We start from the raw sequence: 20,611 nt of genomic DNA on the forward strand, positions 1-20,611 counted from the left end.
TCAGTACAGAAACACGCTGGACAGGTTTGTAGCCCAGGGGCACAAGGCTATACCTATACCATACACCCCATTGCTCCTAGACTACAAACCTGTACATCATGCTACTGTAATGAATCAGCACACACACTTGCGTTCCCAGCAGCTGACAAGATTAGCCTTCAGGATGTCAGGAAGGAACTCGGAGAAAGCTACAAGCTGGGGCGCTGGCTTCCCCGGCAAGAAATGTGTGTCTGTATACAGAGTTCCTCCAGACAGGCCTGCTCCCTGCCTCTGGAAGCCTGGCAGAGAAGAAAGGCTTTCCATCCATATTTCCCACTAGCTGGCATCATGGCGTGAAGAGGTGTGTGTTAAGAGCCATTTCAGAAGACAACTCAGGAAATGAGAGCTTTTCTGCAAATCTGAGTATCTGAAGGACTTTTGTGGGGAAGGGCGCGTGGACACATTTTCATCTGGCATCAGAGTATGTTGAGCAGGGGCAATGGGTAGAAACCACAGGGGCGTAGATTGTTTTGGGTTTCACATACAGAAAGACATTCTGACAAACTCATCCAATCATTAAATAATGGGCTGCTTTGAAAGTGGCCACGTCCCCAGTATGGGATGTGATCCACTTGAGACTGACAAATCCGGGTGCTGCAGGAGGAATCCAACCTGAGACGAGACGTCCTCAGTGTCCCTCCCATTCCCAGAATTCTGTGACAATATCAACAGAATCTATAATTGTCTGCTAGAGTTAGGAAAGACAGTTCAATTCACCTTTCTCGTTTTATACAGGAGGAAACCAAGGCAGATAGGAAGAGACTTGACCTAAGCCACCTGAGTCTGTCTTTCCATCCCCTCATCAAAAAGTCCTTCAGCAGGGCCAGGGATTTTTGTTAAGCATTTTAGTGAAGAGAAAGGGGTGTTGGGAAATGGGAGGGAGGACAGTAAAGTGCAAGTGGCTTCCCTTTTCAAGAGCTAATGACACACTGGGCACCTCCACACTTCCCTGGAGAACCCAGGCTGGCTCCGAACGCAGCCCCCAGGCCTCAGCACCAGGAGGCTGAGACCCATGGGAATGACGCTGCAGCAGAAGGCAGCTGCTTTTGCAATAAATAGCAGGATGGCATTCCTGTGAGTTAAGGGGCCGACATTGAAACTCAGACTGAAATGGTTTCTACTGTAGGAAAGAGGTTTTTACTGTGAAAAAGAGATTTTCTACAGTAAATCTTTGCTCTCACCTTCGATGGAGAAATGGATGGATGGATGGAGAGGATGGCAGGAAGGCAGTCAGGTAGGCAGGCAGGCAGGCACTATTCTAATGCTTCCATAGGGTAGGAGAAATGTTCAACCAACTCAGGCTTGCAGACATAAAAAAGCGAAGCCCAGGCCCTCTACTAATGAAAGACATTCCCTCTATGGCGTAGAAGCTCTGAGTGGCCTGGCTGGAAACAGTTTTCACTAAAACCTGCACCACTGAGATCCTGCAATGATCAAAAGCCCCAAGCAACAGTCTGAGAGCAGCCATGCATGGCTCGCTTTAATTACACACTGATCACAGCATCACCAGGGACGTCACCGTGCTGGGAGGAAAAGTGACCAAATCGTTTTGCTGGAAAGACCCGCACAGGTCGGAGCAGAAATCCAGCCTTTGCCAAATATGACTGTGGACAGAGACAAGAGATCCACTCGAACAGGGCTCAAACACCAACACAGGAACCGCAGTGTCCCCACAGGTTTGAATGAAAAAACTAAGACTATTTTTAGCACACACATGTATATTGCAAATCCCGCCCCCCTCAAAAAAAAAAATGGGACTCAGTGATTCAGGCTATCACGTGGCTTGGTATGAGTCTGCAAAACATCTTGAGGTCTGCTGTTTCCTAATTCGGGAAATAGAGGATGTGGTCTAAGAACCATCACTCCAGGACCTCAGGTGCATAGGGGACAGGCAGGGCACTGAGCCCAGAGACCTGGGTTCTATTCCTGACCAAGTGACCCTGGGTGAACGCAACTTGCCCAAAACTTAGTGTCTTCTACAAAATAAGGATAAAACCACCTGGTTTCTTACACCACTGAATTAGTATGAGGAGCAAATTTAAAATGTGAATGTAAAACCAATTTGCACAGTTGAGCACCGTTCAAGGACACGGGACAGCAGTGCTACCAGAAGCACGGCAGAAGCACAGGAGGTGGAGTGGGACGCTCACAGGGCAACGGAAGCTGCCACTGAGGCTACTGCACGTCTGTCAAAGGGCATGGAGACTTCAGCTTGGACATGAAAAAAAACCAAGCAGAGGCCCAAGGAAATAAATCTCTTATTCTTTGTTTCTAAACTTTTTTTTTGAAACAAAGTCTTGCTCTGTCACCAGGCTGGAGTGCAGTGGCACGATCTTGGCTCACTGCAACCTCCGCCTCCCTGGTTCAAGCAATTCTCCTGCCTCAGCCTCCCGAGTAGCTGGGACTACAGGCATGCACCACCATGCCCGGCTAATTTTTGTATTTTTAGTAGAGACGGGGTTTTGCTATGTTGGCCAGGATGGTCTCAATCTCCTGACCTCGTGATCCACCCACCTTGGCCTCCCATAGTGCTGGGATTACAGGCATGAGCCACCACGCCCAGTTGTAGACCATTTTTAGAAGTGGCATTGAAGGGTAAAAACCTTCATCACAAAAGCCTGGATCCAGAAGACAGGTTCTCAAACTGAGAAACGACCACAGGGAGTGAGTGTCTAAAAGGAGATGATTACACTTCAACTCGTTCGAGTCCCATGAGGCTGTCCACAAGCTTAGGCCTAGCTGCGGGCCGCCAGTGGGATCCTTCAATCGTACAGGGACAGCCTGCCACGGTGCCCAGGTGCTTCCTCAGCTTGCTGTGGGGGCCAGGACAGAGAAGGGGCACTGAAGGGGAAGAAGAAAGTGGAGGGAGAAAGAAAGTGGAGTGTGACGCTTTCTTCTGGGGCAGGGGAAGAAGGGTGGCATGCAGGGACAGGCGCATTACGAACTGAAGTTAGAGATGTTTTACTAACGGTGCTTCAAAAATTCTTGACCCCATATTGTTGGAAACCATTTTCAGTTTGCAATTTACAAAACGCCACAGGTGGCTACTCCCGGTCAGCTCCAATCTGGCCACAGTTGCTACACCTTTGCCACTGGGCTTTTGGCACTGGCCTTCTGCACCATGGGTTAAGAATGCAAAGCCATATTTTCCAACATGGGTAAGGGTGTGCACCTGGCCTGTAACCTCGAAGACAGTGAGGAGAAAGGGGCTAGCGGCAGCTTCACCCAAGGCAGAAGGTGATCCCTTCCTGCAGGGCACTCTCCCTTTCTATCCCAGGACAGATTCCCTCTGGCTTCAGAGATGGTCCTACCTCGTGCTCTACAGCAACCCCCTGTCCTCTGTAAATACTGTCTGCTCTGACTTCGCCGCACCAAGGAAAGCTATGGCTTGTAAAGGACACAGACAAAGGGGGAGGGCTCTGATCGGGCTGTTCTGTGCTTAGTATTACGTAATGTGCACATGACATCATTTCATTCTCAAATATTTACTGAATATCTTTCTGCAGATCCTCAAGGCCAGTGATTCTCAAACAGGAGAAAGAGAGAGGACACAAACCCCTGCATATCAGAATTGGCAGGCAGGCTTTTTCAAATACACCCTTTCTGCCTGCATTGCAACATGTGAGTCACAGATCTCTAATATGCCATGGAAGGGAGGTTCTCGTTTTATAACCCATATGCTGGGTGTATCCCCATTCTACCGATGAGGAAACAGAGACTTTAAAGGGTTTAAGTATGTTACGCAAAGTCACATGGCCAGGAAGTGGTAGAGCCAGAAGTCACCTTCAAGGTCAGAAACTTCGCCAACATTTTAGTCTATCTCCACAATGGTAATAAGATAAGCAAATATCTTCCCAGAAATTTTAAGTGATTTGGTTTTATTCCTACTAGAGACTTCAGCTCCCCCTCCTTCATGCCATTATTTAAAAATAATAACCAAGCCTTAAAACTACAAGATGTAATCAGAGAGCTGGACACTGGCTGGAGGAATGGTTTCCGTGCCAGGCCCTACCTAGACTGGATTTGTGAGACTGGGAGGGGAGAGGTTGGGCAGCATTTTATTAGTCAAGGGCCTGGTCCTTGACTAATAAGGTCATAGCCTTGCAGAGGGAGACACGCATTCACAGGAAGCATCTGTCCTCCAAGCCTGAGGCGTGAGGGCCACAGCTGAGTGCAGGAGGCCCTCAGGGAGGCTTTATGGAATTGCCAGCATCTCACCTGCACCTCAAAGAATGAGCAGGGCATATAGAAAAGTGGGCTAGAGGCCAGGCACGGTGTTCACACCGGTAATCCCAGCACTTTGGGAGGCCGAGGCGAGAGGATCATGAAGTCAGGAGTTTGAGACCAGCCTGGCCAACATGGCGAAACCCTGTCTCTACTGAAAATACAAAAATTAGCCAGGCATGGTGGCATGCCTGTAATCCCAGCTACTTGGGAGGCTGAGGCAGGAGAACTGCTTGAACCTGGGAGACGGAGGCTACAGTGAGCCAAGATTGCACCGCTGCACTCCAGCCTGGGCAACGGAGAGAGACTCTGTCTCAGAGAAAAAAAAAGAGAAAGAAAAGAAGAAAAGAAAAGGAAAGAAAAGAAAAGAAAAGGAAAGAAAAGGGTGGGGAAGGGGGAAGTAGGCCAGAGGGAGAGCATCCTCGAGGGCCCCAAGTGCGGATAAGCACCTGTGTGGGAAACAACCTGGGGTTCAGTGCAGCTGAAACAGATGTACTAGGAGAGCTGGTGAGAGGAGAGGTGAGTGCAGGGAGGGAGAGGCTGACCCCAATGTCAGGCTAAGGAGTTTGGCTTTTAAAATTAGTACGATGTCTAGCATACAGCAGGTGCTCAGGACAGCTGGAGAGAAGGAGTCATCAGTTAGTTTGGGGACATGGAGCGGGTAGGCTGTCCCTTGGCTGCAGAGCATGGAGCTGTTCATGACCCAAAAGACTATGTCTGATGTGAAACAAAATTGAAAGTCGAGCAGAGAGTCTGGCTAAGGACCTTCTAAGAGGCAAAAAATAATATGGAGTCGGGGAGAGGGAACCAGGTCCCCAGAGTCGGAACAGGCAGCGGGAAGGAAGCAAGGCCTGGAGGTACCTTCGGCGCCACAGGAGTGCAGCCACGGACACTCTCACAGTGTGCTCAGCCCCTCGGCTGCAAGCGTGGGGCCAGACCTCTAGCTGTGTACTTCGTGAGGGTGAGGCCTATGGCTTGTTCAGAACCTGGCACTTAGTAGGGCCTGGAGAAACACCTGTGGAATTCTTTACTGGATAAGCTCAGACGTACCAAGATGAGAAGACAAAGGCCCCTTCCCAAAAACACTCCCATGACTGAGGCCAAGCTCCCATGAATCTCCGAAGTTTATCTTGGGTAATGCCAGGGCCAGGACAGACAGGTGAATTTCACAATGAGAGCCTAAGTTTCCATTCCATTCCGAACCTTCCAGAGTTGGGCTGGGCGGGGCTTAGCTGTATTCACCAACGGCCCCTGTGGACTTCTCCCAGAGGACGACCCCTCCCAGCTTCTGGAGATTCTGCAGCAGATATAACACAAGCCCATCCAGGAGGCATAAGGTGACATCTTCTGAGCCCTATGTGCTGGTCTAGGGAGCAACACCCTCTCTGCAAGGTATCTTTAGGCTCTCTGGAGTACACAAACACGGGTGAGTCATCCTTTTACAGTCACAGGCTGAGAGGATGCAGCCCTGGTGAGATTCTCACTTGTATCTAATATGCACTAAAAGCAGCTCCTGGGAATTTCTGAGACCAACCAGAAATCAATGGTGACAATGAAGCATTTACACTTTTGAGAGGAGTTACCTGATCTCAACCTTGATTCCTTAATTCTCTCCACATGGAATTATGGCCAAATCTCAGTGGTTAGTTCTCAAAATTAACAAATTAGTCTATAGGCAGTAGTAGCACCACCCAACAGAGAAAGTCTAATCCTTCCTATTCAACCCACAGCCAAATTCCAGTTCATGAGCTGAAATGGACTAGTAGAGGATGCGGGGGGCACCCCTGCTGTTATGGATGGCATGTATGCTCCCCCCAAAATTTACATGTTGACATCTATAGTCTGTTCTCACACTGCTATAAAGACATACCGGAGACTGGGTAATTTATGTAGAAAAGAGGTGTAAGTGACCCACAGTTCTGCAGGCTGTACAGGAAGCATGGCGGGGAGGCCTCAGAAACTCACAATCATGGTGGAAGGTGTAGGGGAAGCAAGCACATCTGCACATGGCAGCAGGAGAGAGAGCGAGAGAGAGTGAGAGAGACAGAGACAGAGACAGAGAGAGAGCGCACACACGTGAGTACATGAAGAGGGAAGCACTACATACTTTTAAACAACCAGATCTCATAAGAACTCATTCACTATCACAAGAAGAGCAAGGGGGATGATTCACTCACCTCCCACCAGGCCCCTCCTCTAACACATGGGGATTACAATTCAACATGAGACACAGAGCCAAACCACATCCACATCCTCACCTCCAGCAGGGTGGTGTTAGAGGCTTTGGGGGACTTATTAGGTCATGAGGGTGGGGCCCTCGTTATGGGATTAGTGCCCTTATAGAGACTTGAGAGAGCTTGCCTCACCTCTCCCTATATTTGCTCTCTCCATCACAAGAGGATACAAGAAATGGCCATCTGCAAACCAGGAAGTGGGCCCTCACCACACATCTGATCTGCCAGCACCTTGATCTGGGACTTCCCAGCCTCCAGAACTGTGAGCAATAAATTCTGTTGTTTATAAGCTATCTAATCTATGGTGTTTATTACATTAACGCAGACTAAGATGCTTGGTAAGATTCATTTATACAGTCAGGGTACTTTGACTCTTTACCTTGAAAGTCCAGTCAAAAGCCAAATTCCAGCACAAGAATGGTCCAACACTCCCCTCCTGGGTCTAACAGATGATAGGTCCAGATATACCTTGTTACATGGCTCTGAAAGAATTCCAAACACTTGCATGGTTTGTTACGTGAGTGTCATATGTCTTACTGTGATAAGAACTTGGAGTGAACTCCCCTTCCCCTTGAGAGAGAATGTTCCATCATCACACCTTGTCAGACCCCGTATGTGACCTCAACTACTGAGCCTCAAATTACATATAAACCAAAGACTTTGACATTCTAAGACCTCAGGCTATGGCAGGGCTACAGTGTGAGCCACCTCTCTGAGGTGGCAAGTATATTCCAAAATGAGGCCACACTCTTAGATGCCTCTTCAAAGACTGAGAGCTCAGTGGGGTCACACTCCATCAGCTTTGAGCAAATCTCAGAATCCCCAGCAGCCCACTCCAGCCAGCCAATACTCTGGGAATCTAACGTGTTGTTCAGGATCTCCACTGCGTGGGTCATCTTTCCCGAGAACCACTTGCAGAAAAGTACCCCTCACACTTTAATCAGACTCTACTTCCCAGAGAGGGCTGCTTCCAGCCTAATTGACTGACCGGGCTTTAACAATTGTGGAAGCCTCTCACTATGCGGTTAATGTATTCCCTGAGAGAACTGTTCTCATTATTCTGCCCCTTTTTGGGCATTGTGAACCAAAGGAAAACAAAAATCTCTTTGTAAGCAGTAAACCACGTGATTCGTGTAATCACAACTTTGTCTCCTTATTTCAACCACAGAGAACACACTGCCAACCCCAGCCGTATCTCTCACCCCAAATACATGAGCCCTCCACAGCCTCTCTCCCCTGCCTTGGTTCCCTCCCCGGTCTCTCCTCTTCTGACCCTCCTCGCTCCACCACATCAAGCTTAGGATGCTCGAGTTTCCCGAGGCCTGGGACAGCTCTGGTTCACACTTGTTGTCCTAGCGCCCCCTCCCCCACCTTTGTTATCAAAAGCTTTCTAGCTGAAATAATATATGAATGGTAACTATTTCTCGTGATGTTTAGGGCAGGCAGATCTAGAAAATGGACTCTTCGGTGGCAGGGCCTCATTCAGACTGCTCACAGTTTGGTTCCCACTCTCCTTCCTTTTCTTCAAATTTTATCCCTCCTTTTGTCCCTCAAGGAATTTATTTTAGCTGGCAAAGACCCCAAAAGGTATTCTATGAGAACTGTAGGCTTGCTATAGGTGTACAAGTTCAACTATAAGTTTTCTATTCGTCAACTGAACAAAGGGACATCTAATAAGAAGTTGTACAGAAGAAAAAAATAAGTTACCCAGGAGAAATACAACTACTTCTAACTCTAGACCATTTTCAGATGGACCCTCAAAGAGGCCACTTTGTGATGCCATTAACAATGTCCTCAATGGCACTGCCGAGCAGGCAGCAGGGGCTGGGGCTGGGGTGTGCATGCACGCTGGGGTCTTCAGGCGGCCAGCGCTGCCCAGGCTTGCTTGGGAGGCAGCGCCAAACAGGCAGGATGGTGAAGCGGGAAGCAGTGAGGATATACCTGCCACATCACGCCCAGGCCGCTTCCTTCCCTCCTTCCCTCTCTTCCCTTTGGATTTCTCTCCCTCCGTTCCTCCCTGGCTAGGCCTTCAACCTCCTAAAAGCATCTTCAGACACTGAGGATAATTTAAAGATGGCTTGGTCAGGCGTGGTGGCTCATGCCTGTAATCCTAGCACTTTGGGAGGCTGAGGCAGGTGGATCACTAGGTCAAGAGTTCGAGACCAGCCTGACCAACATGGTGAAATCCCGTCTCTACTAAAAATACAAAAATTAGGCATGGTGGTGAGCGCCTATAATCCCAGCTACTCAGGAGGCTGAGGCAAGAGAGTTGCTTGAACCTGGGAGGCAGAGGTTGCAATGAGCCAATATCACGCCACTGTATTCCAGCCTGGAGGACAGAGCAAAACTCCATCTCAAAATAATAACAGTAATAATAAAAAGATGCTCTTATACACATACAAGCTCTTATACAATTAAAGTAATTGTACCTCCAAAAATCGTGAGTCTGAGGATCTTTTTATTTTCTTTCAAAATTGCATTTCTAGACAAGAATTATGCTTGGGCCTTAACATTCTGTTACTAATTAAATCTGAGGTTAGATAGAGAAACATTTCATAGAATTTTTAATTACTAACAAAAATCAACTATTTCAAGTAACAGGAGAAAATATTGGGAAAAAAACAAGTTGGAATGTACCTAAAACTCTAGGTGTCATTTCCAAAGACCAGACAACCAAAGCCTTCCACGGTCCATCCGATGGTGAGAGCATTTGGCCAGTTTTTTGCCTTAATGAGCCTTTAAACCAGAGGTCGCAACCTGGCCATTCTTAGGCTCAGTCTGGTGCACAGATGTGTTTCGTTTGGCCAGCAGACTGTCTGCTTAATTGTCAATATTTTAAAATCAGAAGCTTTTAAAATAACAACACAGAATTCTGGCTTCTTTTGAAAAGAAAATCAGAAGATCTGGTAACACTAGGCCCACATTCACACCAGGCAAAATGAAACCAAAGCAAACAAAGAACCATCCGCAACACTAGCCAAGAGCCAGGGAATGGAGGGTGTTCCATCAATTGCTTTCCTTCACTTTTACAATTTTTTTTTTCTTTTTTAAATAGAGACGGGGTTTCACCATGTTGGCCAGGCTGATCTCGAACTCCTGACCTCAAGTGATCCACCCGCCTCGGCCTCCCACAGTGCTGGGATTACAGGTGTGAGGCACTGCGCCTGGCTACAATTTTTTAATTGTAAAAATTTGTCTTACTTCCTGGAGGCATTTACCTGAAATTAAACTGCTACAGGCTGTACCTGAGTTTCTGAATCACATATGGGCTCTTCTTGTACCCGTTGCAGTATGTTACATTTACTAGATGATCACCTTTTCTTCTGAAAGCTAATCAAATGTTCTCTCATTTTATAATTTTTTTTTTCTTTTTTTTTTGAGATGGAGTCTTGCAGTTATCCAGGCTGGAGTGCAATGGTGCGATCTCGGCTCACTGCAACCTCTGCTTCCTGAGTTCAAGTGATTCTCCTGCTCAGCCTCCTGAATAGCTGGGATTACAGGTGCCTGCCACCATGTCCAGCTAATTTTTGTATTTTTAGTAAAGACGGGGTTTTACCATGTTGGCCAGGCTGACCTCACTCTCCTGACCTCAAGTGATCCACCTGCCTGGGCCTCCCAAATTGCTGGGATTACAGGCATGAGCCACTGCACCCGGCCTTTATAATTTTATTAACAACCACCCATTCCTTTCCATCTTGAGTGTGATACGACATGTAGACCAGGGATTGGGCCTCTTCTAATCTGACTGGTGCAAGTGGCTGGCTAATTCCATGCCACCCATGTATTCCTGGGGTGGATTTGTGGGTTTTTTCATCCACAAATCTCTCCCAGATTCTGGCTGGCAAAGGGGGCCAAACAGTTCCTCCTTTCCAACTGTTTCAGTCTCCCCTGCACCAAAAGGGCCTCAAGAACTCTACGTCATTTTATGCAAAAGTGAGTTTGCTTGATCATCTGTATGACACCTTTAACCTTGGGCAGCTGCTAAAAGGGTGTGAGATGTGAGCAGAGAAGTGGCCCGCCAAGACCAAGGTCACAGTCCTTACTCCTCCCAAACCCTGTCGACAAACTGGCAGGAAGGTACCAGCAGAAGAAACAGGGGTGCTTTTTCTCTGCTCTGGTTATTCTTTGTAAATAATATGATTCACCCTTATGTCACTACCTTGCTTAGACGCTGTCTTCCAGGCCCTCTGAAAGCTGAATACCAATGAGCTGCAATTACATCATTAGAAACATGAAAATCCTGTTCACTGTCAGCCCAGGTAGAGTGCTAGAATCACGTTGCTTTTATAGTTCCAAGTTCGTGATCCTTGGGCCAGTCAAGATAGGATGGTCCTGGCAGGAAAGAAAAGGGTTTCTACGTGGAGACTGGGCTTGATTTTAAGAGAACGGCTGTGTGTGTGTGTGTGTGTGTATGTGTGTGTGTGTGTGTGTGTTTCAACAGACCAAGGGAGATCAAGTGGAAGCCAAGAAGCAGCCACATGAACAGGCACCTCACTCCACAGTGACTGACATGAATGAGGTCCTGTGAGCATCTCTGTGACTTCGCACTTCTGAAAGTCCATCAGGATCCGCCAGCCTCATAATGAGCGCTTGTCTACAAATGCAAGCACACAGCAGACATCCAGGGAAATCACGACATACTACACCAATTCTGGTTCAGCTTCCTCTTTTACAAACAGTGATAGACTGGTCCCCTAAATGCAGACAGCTGGGTTCCTGGATCAAAATGTCCCTTTGCGGAATGCCCCTTGATGTTGGGGTCGATTCTGCTACCATGAAATCGAAGATAATAGGGGTTCTCTATGATCAACAGTAAGCGGCTCATTTAAAGAAGCCACCTAAAGCAGGAGGAGGAGACAGATGTCCCGTTCAAATCCAGGCTCAGGTTGAAAGCTTGGTATTTCTGTAAGAGCCAATTCTGGTGCTAACCTGGAAGCAGAGGGATGGGAACTGCAGATCCATTTCACATAGGCACCCACAGAGGAAATGTAGTCATGTGGCTGAAGTCTGCACCTCAGATGGTCATGGAGCCATTCTGAAAGTCCCTTCATGTGGGGCTGGTCATGCTCAGCTCAGTCCTTTCCACACGTGGTGTGTCACAGAAGGTCCCTCTTGTACACAGGCCACTGTGATTCAACTGTGCTATTTTGCTTTTTTTCCCCAGGAAGATGCTTACAGATAAGTCTTTCTGCTGCCTGGATTACAAATAAGGTTCTTTCAATGCAATGTTTATTTGGCATAGGAAACAGACTGCCGCAATGCAAAAAAGCACACAGTCCCGGGGGCCCATGATCTACTGCTGTGCCTCTGCTGTGGCTCTGTCCAGGCCCACCTCCCGCTGGCTAGGCTGCAAGCCCCTGGAGGACAGGGTCTGCTTTCTCTACTGCACAGCCAAACTCTCGGCAAATGCCTGCCCAGTGAGCTTTCTATTCGGGCACGGAACTTGGTCTACCCCAAGAGCACTCTTAGAGGCTATACCTGCATTGCAAATCTAACCACTCCTCCATGAGACTTGTCAGAGGAAAGAAGAGAACATGACACCCACTTCTTAGCATTTTGAAGGTTGAACTCTTGTCTTGTTTGTTTTTTAGAGGCAGGGTCTTGCTTTGTTGCTGAGGCTGCAGTGCATGGCCAGTCACAGGCATGATCCCATTACTGATCGGCATGGGAGTTCTCACCTGCTCCCTTTCCAACCTGGGCTGCTTCATCCCTTCTTAGGCAACTTGGTGTCCCCGGTTCCCAGGAGGTCACCATATTGATGCCAAACTTAGTGCAGACACCCGCAGAACTCTGGGCTGAAGTAATCCCCCTGCCTCAGCCCTCTGAGTAGCTACAACTACAGGTGCAGGCCACCACGCTCGGCTGAAGGCAGAATATTAAGCTGAGGGCGAGGTGAGCCACTCAGCAAAATTCACAGTTCCCACAGCAAAATGTCTCTGTGGCTTGTTCATGGGATGTCTCTAAACAGCAGTACTGACTTGGTGTTGGCACCTCAGGCATTTGTGTTTTCATTAAATTGTATCTACCCTATCTCCCTCACATTATATCTTCCTTGAAAGCAAGAAGCATGTCTACTTTAAAATTCCTCATGGGACCAATCCTATGGTTTGCACACACAATGAGCCAACTAAAAAATTAAGAATACGCCAGGTGTGATGGCTCGTGCCTGTAATCCCAGCACTTTGGGAGGCTGAGGCAGGTGGATCACCTGAGGTCAGGAGTTCGAGACCAGCCTGGTCAACACGGTGAAACACCGTCTCTACTAAAAATACAAAAATTAGCCAGGCATGGTGGCAGGCGACTGTAATCCCAGCTACTGGGGAGGCTGAGGCAGGAGAATCACTTGAACCCGGGAAGTGGAGGTTGCAGTGAGCCAAGATCACGCCATTGCACTCCAGCCTGGGCAACAAGAACAAAACTATGTCTCAAATCAAACAAACTGAGAATAACAAACTTTCCCAAGAACTGTTTTTTTTAAAAAAAAAAAGTGAATGTGACAGCAACTTGTGTAAGACCAGTAACAGGACTACAGAGCCTGACTTAGTGGCTGGCCAGTACCGCGGAGGAAACACCCTCTGACTACACATCTGTTCCTTCATTCACTCGACAAACATCTAAGTACCTGGCATCAATCTGCATGGCATAAGCAGAACGAAGGGCTGCCACCTAGTCCCACCGCTTCCATGCATTCAATTCCTCACTCGTTCTTTCAAGAGACACCTGTGTCAGGCACAATGTGGTGAAGTTATAAAAACTGATTCAGTAGTACCAAAATACTCATAATGTGCAAGCAGACAAAAGAACTGGAGGGAGTTGTTTTCAGAGACATGAAGCTTCTCACGTGCTCTGCCTAGACCTCATCTCTCAGCCTGCACACTACGATCTTTAGCAGCCCCACGATGCACCTGAGTCTTCAGACGGCATCTAGCAGCTCCTAGCTTGCCTGGGAGGCACTGCCATCAGACAAGAGGCAGTCACATTGACAGCAACACAATCCTGCTTGGGTGCTTCTGTATACAGATTTTTCCTTTTAAAATACCTTTTCTGGGCCTGGCTTGGTGGCTCATGCCTGTAATCCCAGCACTTTGAGAGGCCAAGGTGGGTGGATCACGAGATCAAGAGATCAAGACCAGCCTGGCCAAGATGGTGAAACCCCGTCTCTATTAAAATACAAAAAATTAGCCTGGCGTGGTGGCGGGCGACTGTAATCCCAGCTACTCAGGAGGCTGAGGCAGAGAATTGCTTGAACCTGAGAGGCGGAGGTTGCAGTAAGCCAAGATTATGCCACTCTACTCCAGCCTGGGCAACAGAGTGAAACTCCGTCTCAAAGGAAAAAACAAAACAAAATACCTTTTCCATTGATGTTATTTAAAAATAACAACCCCATAGTAGACTTCTGATCCCTACCATGGGGCAGGTACATCCCTCCCTTCTTATGAGTAATTCCCGCAGGGGCTATAGCACCGCCTCCAGGTCACACAGGCTACACAAAACACTTAGCCCAGTTTTCTAATTCCCAGGGAGTGAAGGAAACACCATTTTAAAAGGTGGCAAGCTTTTTCCTCCTTTATTCAGATTTCACTCTAATAGAAACTGACAGGGTCAATCTTGGCTAATTTTTTTTTTTTAAACACAAGAACAAAGTTCAAGAAATTCATCCTCAGGTATCAGAGAGATGAAAATAATCCAATAGTTTTTATCTTCAAGACCTATATTTTTGCATCCCATAGTGAGGCTGGTAGCTGGTTCCCTTATAAAGGAGGGCTTCTCGCCTAGTGAGCAATGGACCTGAATTTATATCAGCTATAAAGCCTTCCAGATGTGACGGTTACACTAACATCCTGACCTGAGACCATCTGCAGAGAGATGGAAAGTGTGGCTGCCTAGATGTTAGGACTGCCTCTATTTTATTCCCTTGTACCAACTGATTTCAGACTAAGGAACTTGAAGATGGAGTTGCACTATGAGTTCCCATAACTCTCCTCAGCTCTAAACTCAGCTACAGCAGGTATGTTTTTTAAAAACTAATAGATTAAAAATGACATTTACAAATGAAATGCTGTGACACCTGAGATTTGTTTCAAAATAATCAGGGGAAGAGGAAAAGTGAGTGGGAGGAGAGATAAAACAAAGATTGGCTAAGGGTTGATAGTTATTGAAGCTGTATGAATATTATAATATTGAAGCATCCAGAAATATTATATGATGCTTTCTATTTTTGTACATGTTGGAAGGTTTTCAAAGTAAAAAGAAAAATTTTATCAGGAAACTAGCAATGTTTAACAAAGAAGGTTGGCTGGGAGCAGTGGCTCACGCCTGTAATCCCAGCACTTTGGGAGGCAGAGGTGGGTGGATCATGAGGTCAGGAGTTCGAGACCAGCCTGACCAACAGGGTAAAATCCCGTCTCTACTAAAAATACAAAAATTAGCCAGGCGTGGTGGCGCACGCCTGTAATCACAGCTACTTGGGAGACTGGAGCAGGAGAATCGCTTGAACCCAGGAGCTGGAGGTTGCAGTGAGCCGAGACTGCATCACTGCACTGCAGCCTGGGAGACAGAGTGGGACTCCGTCTCAAAGAAAAAAAAAGAAGGCTGACTTAGGTCTAAATATGGTCAAGATACACTGTTAAGTGAACAAAAAAAATGTATAAAGGTATATATTATAGAGTTTAATTACATACATACATACCCTGATAAAAGCATAGAAAATTTTTAGAAAAATAATAATCTCCATATGCTATTTACAACAAAAATATAGCACTTTTTTTTTTTGAGACACAGCCTTGCTCTGTCACCAGGCTAGAGTGCAGCAGTATGATCTCAGCTCCCTGCAACCTCTGCTTCCTGGGTTCAAGGGATTCTCCTGCCTCAGCCTCCCGAGTAGCTGGGACTACAGGCACGCACCACCAAGCCCAGCTAATTTTTGTATTTTTAGTAGAGATGAGGTTTCACCATGTTGGCCAGGATGGTCTTGATCTCTTGACCTCGTGATCCGCCTGCTTCAGTCTCCCAAAGTGCTGGGATTACAGGGGAGAGCCACCACGCCCGGCCCAAAAATGTATTACTTTCTAATGATGAGTTTTTGATAATAATTGTTTTAATCTGATAGGGGGGCAACAGGAGCAAAGGCCACAGTCAGCTTGAAAATGAGATAAACATCTCCATGGGCCAGAAATGGAACAGAAACCGTATCGGAGTTCGTGGCTGGAACCTGGAAGCAAGCAGAGCGGCCAGACGTTCACCCTCTGTGCAGGGTAGTAGGGACCAGAACACCCCTGCATCCAGGCTTACGGCGTGAAACAGGGAATGGGGGTTTCCACATCCACATGTGCCTGCTTACCTAGTCAAGATTAGTATTGTGCTGTTTTGTTTCTCAATTTTCCTTTCATATAGATGCTAGCATGTTCTTCTTACAATAAAACACCTGTCCACCTCATTTCCCTCTCTAGGGAGACCCCTTGGTGGTCAGAGCCCACCGCCAGTTCCGCGAAGTCCCAGGCAGGGGAAAGAGGCCACCTCTGTGGGAAGCAGTTCGATGGCCGGGCTGCAGAACGCCTGAAACTGCGATGGCCAGGCCCAAGGGCTGAGACTGCCTGCTCAAGAGAAAGGCCAGCTCTCCTGTCCCTGCTCCTCGCTCCCCTTCCATTCCCATCCTCCTCCTCTCAGCCTCCTGCCCCAGCCCCACAGCCAGCTAGGGGCACACTCCAGAGCAGGAGACAGCTACAGCTGGATCTCCCAGGTCCCAGAGTTCCCCATCGTGTGGAAGGAGAACGTGGTCAAGTCCTTGTCGGCGGCCAGGACCAAGCCATTCCCAGCCCCAGCATGAGAGGGCAAATGTTACAAGGCCGTGCCCCAGAGCCAGCGCAGGGCAGTCATCTGCAGATTCCATTATTAGAGGTCTCTAGAAACATTTCGGCTGAGGGGTGGAAGGAGGGAGCACGTAAAGGGGTGTAAGTGTCTGTTGATTTTTGAGTGCCCAGGCCCTGCAAACGGCATTCTTCAGACTCCGCTGCAGCGGCAGTCCCTTAGTTATCATAGTACATCATGAAAATTAAAGATGCTCAAGGTAAGAAAAACTCAGTTTCATTTGGAATCTAAAATGTTTCAGAGCCTTCTTTTGGGAAATCCAGATGATTAATAAGTTGCAATGTTTATAAGATCCTAGACGTACAAAAAATATAAATTCTGGCTAATACTGTTTAAGTGTGATGGGGTTTCCAAGTTTCCACTTCTATTACATGAGAGGATTCCAAAGCAGGCCTTGAAGACATCGGAGCTGTAACTGCATTTAATACTTAGCCCAGTTTAAACACCCCATGAGGCTGGGCACGGTGGCTCACGCCTGTAATCCCAGAACTTTGGGAGGCCGAGGTGGGTGGATCACGAGGTCAAGAGATCAAGACCATCCTGGCCAACATAGTGAAACCCCGTCTCTACTAAAAATACCAAAATTAGCTGGGCATGGTAGTGTGTGCCTGTAATCCCAGCTACCAGGGAGGCTGAGGCAGGAGAATCGCTTGAACCCCAGAGGCGGAGGTTGCAGTGAGCTGAGATCACGCCACTGTACTCCAGCCTGGGGACAGAGCAAGAGTCCATCTCAAAAAAAAAATATATAAATATAAATATAAATAAACACCCCGTGACATCAGTTCTCCCAGATCCCTACAGAGCTCACCAGCAGACGGGCAACTTCCAGACAGAAGGAGGACAATGAGGGTCCAAAGGGCTGTGACCCCCCGCAATGCCAGAGCCAAGGGAGGGGGTTCTTAGAGCTCAGCTCTTTTCCTTCTCAGGTGGGAGAACAAAGGCCCCAGGGTGGCAGAGCTGGGACTAGCATACGGGGCTTGGGACTCTGAGGCTCCCTCTATTGCTACAGTAGGTAGCTAGTCAGACACGAGCAGGGCAGGAGAGGCTCCACCACCACCAGGAATGTCAGGCGACCATCAGCTGATGGTCAGGCAGTGGTCAACTGTCTCTCTGAAATAATAATTGGTTGCCACCAATGCCAGGGAAAGGCAGTCTCATAGAAGAAACCTGAAACTGGAGATCAGCAGCTTCCTGGTAAGATCTCAGGAGTTGGGCAAGTGGGCTCAAGCAGGCGCACTAAGAGGCAAAATGGTGGACTCTCCTCTAGGAAGGCTAGACTGGGAAGATCGTCTCAAGTGAGCACGCGTACAACCGCAGTAAACACACTGTGCTCCCTCCCAAGGGCTGGCAGGCCACCACACATGTGGACAGCCCACCCTCAGGGAAGAACCAGGGGAGAAGTGACGCAACCCCCAGAACCACGTCAGTGCGTAAAACTCCAAGTCAAAAGTTACACAGCACACTTGACCTCTCAAGTCACCCGCTTGGCCCTCTTCCCAGTGTACTTTATTTCCTTTCATTCCCGGTCTAAAGCTTTTTAGTCAACTTTCACTCCTGCTCTAAAGCTTGCCTCAGTCTCTCACTCTGCCTTATGCCCCTTAATCAAATTCTTTCTTCGGAGGAGGCAAGAATTGAGGTGGCTGCAGACCCACATGGGTGCACCACTGTGAACCCTATCACCTCCCGCTGTTGGATCAAGGACCCCAGCAGAAGATCTTCCTGGTACGGAGGTGAGGGAATGAGGTGGGGAGTCCGCCAAAGTTAAGATGGCGAGTGTTTGCCCAAACCCTCTCCTCTTAAGCCCCCAACCCCTGACCTCAGAGGAAGAGGCCTAACCGGTGACTCTGGGCCAACACGTGAGAGGATTATATAAGGGAGAACAAGTCCATTGGCCCAAGGAGTTATCAGCTCGTTCAGAGGCCTTGCAGGAATTTCCTGTTATGTGATCTGGGTCATGCAAATAGCCTTAACTGAGCTCAGGCCGTCTCTTCACCCCCTCTCTCTGAGGGGAAATACACGTTCTTGACTCACTAGTTGCCTGTACTCTGCAGCTCTCCAACGCCTGGGCCTCAGTCCAGGAAGGTCCACAGGGAGCCAGCATCATGGTCACTGTGCCCTGAGAACAAAGAGCGGGGCATGCCCATGGGACAGCAAAATCCCAGCTCTGTCCGAGCAGACTCGGGCAGCTCTGCTCTGGGTGAGCTATTGCTCTACCCACTGGAGAAATAGTCAGCAACATGAAAGTCTCCAGACCCAGGGCCATGGGCCCGGTTTTTAATACAAACTCACTTCTGCTGTTCCTTTCCTTTTTTTTTTTTTTTTTAATTCTAAGACATAGAACACACAAAAAGAGTGCATGCAAACATGTAGATAACCACCCAAGTAGAGAAATAAAATTTTGCAGCTCTCCAAAGCCAACCCACCCCCATGTCCCCCACCCCGCCATGCAGGCTTTGGGAAGCATCACCTCCTTGGCTTTCCTTTCCCACTTTTCACACCTGCATATGCATCCCTGAAGATCCCAGTTTAGTTTCGCTATTGTTGCATGGAGTTATTTTCTTTTATGTTGTTGCTGTATAGCACTCAATGGAAGGAATGCATTTTATTTATCCATTCTGCTGAATAGCACATTTATGTTGTTTTCAGTTTTGGCTACACAAATAACGCTACAGTGAATATTCTAGAATATGTCTCCTGGTTCTCAGGTCTTGGAGTTTCTCCATGACACATGCTTGACAACAAAATGCGGCATCATGCGGAATGTGCTTCTTCGCACTGACTACTGATGCCAGTCTGTGTTCCAACACCCTGCTGCCTTCCCTCCCTACAAGACCACCAATCCACCCACTGTGCTAATAGAAAACAGGGGCCACTGATGACTCAGAGGCCAAGAAAGCCCAGCTGGTCACTAGAACGGAAGTTAAATCCTTCTCCGTAAGACAAAGCCCAAGATTTTAAAATTCTGAGCTTAACCAGATCCAACAACCAAAACAACTGGGCTTTTCAGAAGAAAATGGTCACAAACTCCCCCAAAATAATGAGGTAGCACCTACAGCTTGGGAGCAGACCCACTTGCCCAGACTATCAACTGTAAGCAGTAAGTGCAAATATTAAGCGCAGAAGGATCGGACACCAATAAATCCCAATCCGCCCTGAGTGGAAGCAGAGAGATGGTGAAGGGTGGGGACGGGTCGTGAAGGCACCCCCCCGCCGCCCCGTAGTCATGACACACCTGTATACTGGCTGCATCTCCCGGGCTATGCCAATGATGGCGCCTGGCAGGAAACTGTCAAATTCCTCAAACAACTCCCGGATGTTGGTCTTATACTTCAGGTCTAGGTCCAGCTGAATGATCCGCAGGATCTCTGCGAGAGAGAGAAAGACGACAATGAGACACAGACACACATCCTGGGAGGCTCGGCCACTGATGGAAAATGGAGAGCAGAGAAAGCGCACTGTTCCCTTATTGTTATCAGTGAATGATGCAGAGTTAGCGCTGGAACAAAAGGCCTTTCATCTATCAGCAACCCCTCTGTGCTAGAAGTCTTCACAAGGGACTGCCCGGATCTTTTCCTCCGACTGCAGACATCCATTTTGTTTAAAACTAGGTGACCATATGCTCCAGTATTGGTCTGTGGTCATGATGTGACTGTTAACCGTGCACCGTTTCACTCTCAAAAGCATCTCATTTGGATGATACCTTATGTGGACACCCTCCATCCTTACATAAAACTCAAAGCATCCAGGGGTTTCCTCTTTGGAGCACAGGTGGTAAATGACCCACACGCAAGAGAGGTAAAAAACATTATGGTCTCAGGCTTTTATCAGTGCGTTCTGCAAACCCAGATGTGTATCAGGTGAAGATGCTGGCTGGAGAGAAACGACTGAACGATCTCAGATATAACTGTGTTTTTAATCCACTGCCTAAAAGACAGGATGAGCCCAAATTCTTCAATGTCACAATTATCTGGCACATAAGAGCTGCCTGCTTCCATTGCCTCCTGATGACTCTGGGCTAGAAAAGCAGGAGGGAAGCACTGGTGAAGATCATTCCCCCACCCTTCACCCAGCCCAGCCTGACTGTTGTGCCAGGCACCAGGCTGACCAGGACCCTGCTCTCAAGAGAGACACGTGGGTAGCAAAAAACAGAGGGAGGGGCTAGTGCTGAAGCCTGAAATGGAAGAGCAACCATGGGAGGTCCAGAGATGGGGCACACGGGGTTCAATGATAAAGTGGAGAGAGCAAGT

At 48.0% G+C, this 20,611-nt stretch overlaps 1 protein-coding gene across 2 annotated transcripts in view; it reads right to left on the bottom strand.

Moving 5' to 3' along the window:
- XXYLT1 (xyloside xylosyltransferase 1) overlaps positions 1-20,611 on the bottom strand; it is a 194,595-nt gene that overhangs the window by 62,005 nt on the left and 111,979 nt on the right. For both annotated transcript variants that reach the window (XM_012448961.2, XM_064366945.1), the window contains exon 3: positions 19,597-19,729. In XM_012448961.2, coding sequence (XP_012304384.2) covers positions 19,597-19,729 — 133 coding nt within the window. The remainder of the gene's footprint in view (positions 1-19,596; positions 19,730-20,611) is intronic.

Source organism: Aotus nancymaae, unplaced genomic scaffold, assembly GCF_030222135.1.
Source record: "Aotus nancymaae isolate 86718 unplaced genomic scaffold, 86718_ANA_hifiasm-v0.15.2.pri h1tg000067l, whole genome shotgun sequence".
NCBI classification, from domain to species: Eukaryota; Metazoa; Chordata; class Mammalia; order Primates; family Aotidae; genus Aotus; species Aotus nancymaae.